Below are 8,895 nucleotides of genomic sequence, written 5' to 3' on the forward strand. Positions count from 1 at the left end.
AAGTCGACTGAAAACGCGTGGCATACTCAGCTGTAATGACAATAAATACATCTCGTATGTCCATGTCTGTATGAACGATTACCGAGTCATCTTTTGTTTTCATATTCCTCACAATATCTGCATAACCAACTTTAGACCCAATAAACACTGTATAAGTAAAGTCTATCCTGGGGTCCAATTGGAATACTCCGTTCCACGTGACATTCAGCTTTCCGTCATCCATGGAAATATTGCATGTATTTCCTTTAATTCAAGTGGAGAAAATGGTTAAATAAAAATTCCGTTTTTTGTTAAAAAGTGGACTTCTCTATATATATTCTTTTATAACAACGACAATGATCTTACCCGTTTGGATTGGAGCAATATAAAGTACTTTGTACTTCCATTTATTGAGTCACTCTTTTCTCCATCAGAATTGACTGCGTAAACGTCAGCTATATAGGTACTGTTATACTGAAGATCAAGATCATCCATTGAAACATAATTATGCTTTCCAATATTAGCAGAGTTCAACACTATATTTTCATCAGATTTTATGCAGAAGTTATAATTAATCAACCCTGTAATATCATGAAAGCTCAACCAATTAAATTGAAGTGAACTGGTGGAATGTTGGACATGCTCCTGTGACTTCATCCTAAAGCTGTTAACAGCAAAATTCACCTCTGACTGAGTAGCGATTGGTGCTTTGTTTGCCACAATAGTAAAATTTTTATTGTTGACCTCGGAAATTAGTCCAATCGTATTCTCGCATTTTACGGAAGCAAATACTTTTGTGCCATGTGGAAGTCTCATACTAGGTGATCTGCATTCTGTTCTATTTTCTGATTTGAACCATGATATAATTGTGTCTGAACCCATAATGTTACCTGGAAACAAAATATTTTAACTAGCTGAGATAAGGACATTTTCATTAGAATTTAAAATAGAGACACCCAAACAATTCCCAACTTTTAAAGATTAAGTTTAGTCGTAGAAAAAAGAAAGATAACTTACCCAAAGCGCAAGAGCATTCCCGTATGTCACTTTCCTCCTCTTCAACATTCCATCTGATTGTAAAAATGGCTTTTACTTTAGTATTCTCTGTTTCATATGAAACAAAAACGTCTTTAACAACTAACATGGGTGCCGTATGATCTAATGCAATAGGCAATGCATGAAAGTTTTCTTGTAAACCAGCACCATTTTTGGCGTAAACGGAAACAATTATTGGTGTCGCTTGTTGTTGCAAGATGTGGATTGCTCGCACAAATATTCCAGTATTCATGGAAAAGCGTGCTATCTGCTGGGCATTTCTAATGGTTCCAACTAATACATCCACAGATGTTATATCACTTTCTTCGTCCACAATAAAGACAGATATTAACACGTGACTTGGAGATATTTGGCGAACAGCAATAGCATTGTCATTTGCTTCTTCTAGTCTCAAACATTTTTGCCCAGTTAGACGAATCTTAAAATCATCGTTCAACATTTTTAGTGTTGTGATATCTACAAATACATTGACTGTTTTTTGAGTTGAAGATAGATAATGGAATTCATTTTCTAAACCATCCGTTGGAATTTCATGGTTAGTGTCTTCAATAAAACGTGTATTGAGTCATGCCGAAATTTGTGATGCGCATGTATATGAACCTTAAATCTGTATTGGCCCTTTGTTACATTAAGTTTTCCTGATAGTAAGTTTTCTTTGGTAAAAGAGGAAATTGTTGAATTGTATATTATTTGACTGTAAAGTTGGCATTTCATTCCTTTTGGTTTTGATACGTCGAATGATATTTGATGAGATCGAGCTGCATTACTCTTTAGACCAACAGAATTTTGTGCTTTTACAAGAAAGATGTATAGTTTCTTGAAATTTAAAGTGAGGTTTGAAAAGGTGTGTTTATTCCGGATTCCAACATTCTCAAAATGTTTAATAATATTACCATCAGAATCTACCAAAGCAACAAGATAGCTACTTATGAAAGACTCGTGATCTGCAAAGCCTTGCCAAGATGCTGTTAATGAAGTCAAAACCGTTTGCCGAGGAATATTTTGGAAGAAAGCCGTATTATACACAATACCGACCGATGGAGAAGTATCATCAATAAGAATGCCAGACGAGAACAATGTTGTTTGAAGACCAACATTGTTAACTGCTTGAACGGTCGAAAAATACTTGACTCCTGGGTGCAAGTTTGAAAAATGCCAAGTGAAATTCAATTTTAATCCAATATTGAGTATGCCCGAAACATCATGCCCTATAAAATAATAAGGTAAATATTTAATCCCGAGAATTTAAAAATTACAAAGATTACAATGATGAAAACAGTAACACTTGCGTCTGCTATGTTTAATGAAATATGAATAGATTATCAATTTAAAAAAAAAAACAAACTAAATTTCACAATTAAAGATGTATTTAATTACCTCCTGGCACTGTTCCTACAAATACATTATAGTTCTTTATTCCACTCTGTTGATCAGAAAACACTCCGTCCCAGCAAGTCGTTAAATTATGAAATGTTTTCCCCGAATGAGAATGTGTGGCGCAGTTATCAAGCGAGTCCAATACAGCTTTACCCCGATTTATCTTTGGGGGAGAGGTATCGATGGTAACAGGTTTTGATTCAGACATAACATAGTCAGTGTCCGTAATCCATGACCTCAAAAATATAACATATGAATGCATATGCTTAAACTGCTTTCCAGGAGGCAAACAATAGACAAACTGAGTTTCGAGGCCAATGTCTTTCCAGGGATTTTCCTTGTGAAGATTAAAGACTCCATATCCGATTGGGAACCCTTTTACGCCAACACTCCATTCGTACCTTACAATCATGTCGTTTGTTGAGTTCCAGTGGGCAGAAAGGCAACGCGTTGATAGAGTGTATGCATGTTGTAACTGTAAACCATCTGAAATAACGTTGGGAAAAGGTTTCATGGTAAAATTCAATTCTTTGCATTGCATTCCTGCAATATTGTTTGAGCATTTTTTGCCAATAGCTGAACATGTACAATCATTTGTACAAGACAGTGAATCACAGGAATGTTTTTCGAGCAGCAGTCTACCGTGAGACATATTATTGTTTGTAGGAAGAACTAAAAACGTTACATGTCTTGCTGTGCTGTTGAGACCAACATTGTTCTGGGCAGACAGACTTAGCATAATTTTCTCGTTTTGCACCAATTTTCGAGAGATATTTAAGGTAACTTTTTGTTCTTCATGGACATCACCATCATGAGCTACTTTAATGGTGTGTCCACTGATTTCACGTCCATAGAGTGTTTCGCTAAGATGTAAATAATATGCCACAACCTGCGTCTCTGGATCCACGAAATCTTTCCACTTAAGCATTACATTTAAATCATTATTGGACCATACAGCATTATCTAAAATATGACCAACGAATGGTGGTGTGGAATCAATGATGATCTCATCGCTCTCACTCGAAGTACATAGCCTTGCTGCATTGCATGACGTCACAACTATTTTATATTTGTCTCCCGAGCTTAACCATTTTGAAGTATCTAGGGGAATTGTCCTCGTTTCATCTCCGTAAAAAACAATGTCATCAAGATATGTCTTACTGTTGTGATTTGTTTGAAGGGAAATTAAGCCTTTAGATAAAGGACTCTCATTATCTTTGAATTTCCACTGGATTCTTAATAAAGATGAATCATACAGTTCAACAAGAGAATTTGATTTTATGACGTTCGGTGGAAATAAAACAATAGGTGGTGTTACATCAACAAAGAATTCATCAGAAGATGCAGATGACGCCAACCCGGCTTTATTCTCTGCTTTTACTACCGCATATATGCTCTGATTTAGTGGCATGTTTAAATTGAAGAGTAAAATTGAAGTTTCATTCCTACAATTTTTCCAAGGTTTCACATCACAGAGAAACTTTTTTGAACCTAAACACACAAAGTATTGTAAAATTCCTGATTCTGCGTCGATAAAATCTACCAATGACACGCGTAATGTTTTGCTGAAAATAAAAAAAAAATAATAACACTTTTAAGAAATCAGTCCTTTTTTCATCGTTTAAAGCAGATTAGAAATCGGTTTAGTAATTAACACCACTTTTTTAATCAATGGAAATCTCTATGTTAAACATATAGCACCATACTTGTCAGGTACATATCTATCGTTGTTTCCCCCTATTAAAACCCTTCCAGGTATCGGAGGTGAATCATCAAGGATAATGCCATTAGAAGATGCAACACTGCAGAGACCAGCTTTATTACATGATTCAACGGTTGCAAAATATTTCACGCCTCTTCTAAAACTTTTAAACCAGGTCCATTCTAGATCGAAAGGGAAAAATATTACAACCAGTTTGTCTCAAAAATAAAAAATCATTATTGAAAGATATTCTACGGATGATTTTAGCTTACCTTTTCGTAAACCAACGTCAGTCACTGGTAGTATGTTAGTCTTCTTAGGGGCAGTCCCTAGGCCAACACGGTAGTTTGAAATCATGGAGTGGGGGTCATGAAAATTTGTCCAATGAAAGGGTAGGCTTGAGACATTATTACTGAACATCAAATCAACCTGAAGATATATAAATATTCAAATTAATTGACAAACATGATGAAATTATTGCATCTTCTCTGCTTGTTGTAATGAATAGTCCTCTCACAAATCTAACGATATATTGTGATAACTGAAACTGAAATGTTCAGTAACGTACATGTAATTGGGTAAAATAGAGACATTTTTTTTTAATTTTACAAATCCCAGATGGATTATTACCTCAAAAAGGTACATTTTGTAATGTAGAAGAATTGTCTTTCTTTAATAAGGAAACTATTTTATATATATATGGATCATACAATTACCCCATTTTCTAAAGGACCATCACGAACTACGCCAACCAAAGGCGGCGAGGCATCAAAAATAAACGGAGCTGATGACATTGTAGAGTACAATCCAGCATTGTTCCATGCCTAAATAAACATCACAAGTAATATCTCCTTTAAATTCAAGGAAAAATAAGATCTACTGATGTTATAAATATTGAGCGAGAAAAAAAAACCCAATACAAAAATAAACGCTTAAATTTATTGATTGTCAGTACGGAATTTCAAAGTTAAGAAAAGATTTTAAGAATGTTTTTAGTCTTAAGTACCTTTAGATTTACACGATATTGATGACCATCAATGAATGAAAAATAGTCCCTAAGGTCAGGAAATGTGTTTTTGTTCACGGAAAAATATGCTGAAACCTGCTCGTTAAAAGTCCTTATTCCAATCTCATATTTGTCGATTCCACTTTCCCTATCTTCAATACCTGACCAATGAACAATCAGACTACCGGGATTGACCATCGTTAAGCTTTTGATGTAACTCCCCACGGTTATCATTCCTGTCGTTGGAGGGGTAGAATCAAAGATATATCGATCGGACGATGATGTTATGTTGTTTCCAGCATGATCAAAGGCTGTAGTATCATAAGAATAAAAATTTGCTAGTTTATTTGAACGCATATATGCATTTTTAAAAAATATAGCTGCTGAATAAATTTACAAATTTAATGTAATCAAAGACGCATCTTCATACCTCTGATAAAAAAATAATAGGTCATTCCATTTGTAAGGGAGACGTTTGTTAGAACCGATGATTCCGATAAACCACAATGCGTAAAGGACAAAATATCTTGACTGTCAAGATGGGTACCTCAAAAGAAAACAGAAATATGTTGAACTTCATTAAGGCCTTACTATATGCAAGATTTATATTATCTAACGGAAAAATATCATACCAGCTTTATTGTGTCTAGTAATGAACATATAAGCTTTACCTATTGCTATATCGTATCTATCAATAGTAGATGGATAAAGAAATTCTTTAAAATGTGATCCATCAGCAAAATCATGCCATAGTACAGTGATAGTAGAATTCGAGTTAATGTAACCATTATAATGATTGTGGACTTTTACATTTCCCGATGATGGTGGAACATTATCTATCACAAATCCGTCGCTACAATCTTTGGTTACATTCACGCACAAGTAATAAATTTCCCCCGTTCGTAGACCTAAGTATGTGGGAAACTGCATGAATCCCCCTAAGGTGGTTTCATGATAAATACAAGAAACATCTGTCAGACAATCAGTAGGAACCTTTTTTTCGATCATTACAGTCCATTGTACATAATTTTGTCCAGTCCCGATAGTAAATCCTCCTAACTGTACCCGCCTTTTGTTTGTAAAGTCCATTTCATGTACATGAAGTGTTTTTATCATATTCGATCCAATGGTAGAAGTGTATTTATAATCATGAAGATTTTCTATTGGTAAAGTTTCCAAATTTAGATCGTAAACAACAGATTTGGGAAACTCGTTTGGGTGCTGATTTATCCATACTCGTGAACATTGCAGAGACGAAAGTCCAGATTCACAAAATCCTTTAACAGAGGTAAAGATTTCCATGGGGGGTAAACTGGCAAATGGACACAGGTTGATATCTTAGATGGAAAATAAACATGACATGTATTAATATAAATCGAAAACCCCCACTCAATTATAATAGCAACTTGAAAAACGATACTTACAGATATGGTATCATTAGCATCGGCTTTCACCGAATTATATGTGGAAAGTTGTTTTTCTCCTTCGTTGTCCCCAAAGAAAGCCCATTTCTAAAACATTCATACCTCTTTAATTTTTCGCTGCAAATGAACTTTTGAAAGGTTATATTTACTAGAGGACATTTATTATCCAGTAAGTCAAATGTTGCAGACAGACGTCCCATGTTCATGTCAAAATTTTCTAGATAAAATCCATTGGACATCCATGATTCGGTACAGATATGTCCAAAACATGGTTTTATCGATACTCGATAAAAGCCATCCCCCAAAGGACCAGTAAGTATTGATGACGAAAATGTTTTTTCAATGTTTCTACCAAATAAAATTGTTTCATTGCAGACTTCCTGTAACGAACAAAAGTAGTGAACAGCCATTCTATAACTCGTGAATTTAGAGCTTGGCCCATGCACCTCCCAATTAGCTGATATCATATCCATGTTTTGTAGGAGTTCAAGATCTTTCATACATTTATGGAGTATAAGCGCCGACAGATTCACTTTTTCCGAGAGTCCTTCGATGACGAAAAAAGGATGCTCCTCAATTGGAATAAACGATAAAAAATCATTGAATGCCGCATTGGGAGACATTATTACATCCTTACTTGACATGCTAAATTTGAAGTCTTCGGAAATAATGAATATTGTATAATGTTGTCCAATTACTAATGTGGGATGAATGTAAACTGTGTTATTTTTAAATTCGGAACTTGAGATCCGTGTTATAACCGTTGTCTCGTCACAGCCCTTTCCATCGAACTTTAACATTTAATGAGGGAACACTCTGGTCAATATTAATAAATCCATTAGTTTTGGTCTCAAGGATTCCATACAAAGAGGTAATTTTCATCGCGATAGTATATAGTTTAAAAAAGTCTAGCTGTATATTAAAATTACAATACGTGAAAAGAGAGCTTTCTATTACAATAATATTTCCTTTTTCGTAGACCTGATGAGATGTATTTGAATAAACTGCAAATTCATAAACTGCATCAGATGTTGGAAAAGTGCCATGGTATCCTACACAGAAAGAACTATTTGAAAATGTAAAATTGCTGTCATGCATATTTTCAAGCGTTAAATTGCTTGCAAACGAAGGATTTAAATCGTACAGTTTTCCGTAAAATGTTCGAGATGTAAATGGAACATTGAAATTCATAGACTGTATCTCACAAAACAATCCCGCAGCACTGTAGATGTGGAATTCAAAATGAAAATTTTCATGGGTATCTGAATACTGTGTCTGTATGTCCTCAAGATTTAAACTAACACATTCGTAATTATTTGGACATGAAATTGAAAGATGTTCTTCCCATTTTGAAAATGTCGAAACCATTTGACTTTTTGTACCTGGAATATAATTGAACATATTTGATTTTGCCACCTTTTTATTAAATCGGTTTCAAAAGACTATGAAAAATTACCTATTCTGTAGAAGAGTTTCTTGATTTTTTCTGTCTGGTCTATATCATAGAAAAAGCTGGAATTCCAGTACACTGTTACCGATGTATCAGATATGACGACTTCTGGCTTTCTAAAGCATATGGGTGGTGTTTCATCAATTAAAATGGGTCCTATATGCACAATTGTTTTCATCAGGGCATTATTTTCAGCTTTTATAAATGCATAAAAGTAACTGTCGATATCAAGACCTAGATGTCGTTTGTGATAAAAAGATTTATGGGAAGATTTTATATATCCTATTAGGTCTGATGTTTCACTGTTTAATAAAGACGACCCGAATCCGATATAAATTTCATTTAAAGAAGTTTCAGAATCAAGAATACTCCAAGTTATATTAATATGATCATTACTGAGATAAAAAAAATAAAGTTTCGTTTTTTATACTATTTTCAGAACAGCCGATAGTAAAATTAGCATTTTCATCTATTGGTATGATGTCCAAAATGCTGCTTGCAAAATTTTTACATGTACAATTGGTTTTAATCTTCCTGACTGATTCTGTTATTAGCCATACATTATCATCTTTGTCACATGCATATTTGGGGTTCATAGAAAGATTTTCTACAATTACAGCTCTGATTGTTGGTGGTGTTCTATCGAGAACTATACCATCACTGCATACAACTTCAGATGATTCCAATGCATTATTAAATGCAACAATAGATGCAAAATATTTTCCAATATTTGGCAATGTAGCTCGAAGAGAAGTCTTCGATGTTTCAAAGAAAGGAATCTGTAGGTATTTTTGTAGCCTGGCCGATTTTGGAATGCATGAATTCGAAACTGTTATTCTGTAGAATCGTATGCCACTTTCATAATCAATGAATCCTTTCCAACTGATTGTGATATTTTCTG

The 8,895-nt window shown here is 34.3% G+C and overlaps 1 protein-coding gene across 1 annotated transcript; it reads right to left on the reverse strand.

Moving 5' to 3' along the window:
- Positions 1-379: 379 nt before the first annotated feature.
- LOC133191190 (uncharacterized) lies at positions 380-6,107 on the reverse strand. The gene is made up of 9 exons (XM_061326917.1): positions 5,792-6,107; positions 5,551-5,667; positions 5,121-5,431; positions 4,831-4,938; positions 4,387-4,543; positions 4,119-4,296; positions 2,413-3,977; positions 997-2,243; positions 380-869 (listed from the first exon to the last, which is right to left on the reverse strand). The coding sequence occupies exons 1-8, from the start codon at positions 6,048-6,050 to the stop codon at positions 1,546-1,548; spliced, it is 3,393 nt and encodes a 1,130-aa protein (XP_061182901.1). The 5' UTR covers positions 6,051-6,107; the 3' UTR covers positions 380-869; positions 997-1,545.
- Positions 6,108-8,895: the final 2,788 nt, after the last annotated feature.

Source organism: Saccostrea echinata, unplaced genomic scaffold, assembly GCF_033153115.1.
Source record: "Saccostrea echinata isolate AGI-Se365-2 ecotype Australia unplaced genomic scaffold, CSIRO_AGI_Sech_v1 ptg000023l, whole genome shotgun sequence".
In the NCBI taxonomy this organism is placed as follows: Eukaryota; Metazoa; Mollusca; class Bivalvia; order Ostreida; family Ostreidae; genus Saccostrea; species Saccostrea echinata.

What these genes read in the sequence shown, in the direction of transcription:
- LOC133191190 (XM_061326917.1), bottom strand. Translation starts at nt 6,050, where the DNA reads ATGCAGTTTCCCACATACTTAGGTCTACGAACGGGGGAAATTTATTAC. An exon ending in AATATCGTGTAAATCTAAAG is followed by an intron (nt 4,939 to 5,120) that starts GTACTTAAGACT and finishes ATGTTTATTTAG; the next exon opens with GCATGGAACAATGCTGGATT. An exon ending in ATGGTCCTTTAGAAAATGGG is followed by an intron (nt 4,544 to 4,830) that starts GTAATTGTATGA and finishes ATATATCTTCAG; the next exon opens with GTTGATTTGATGTTCAGTAA.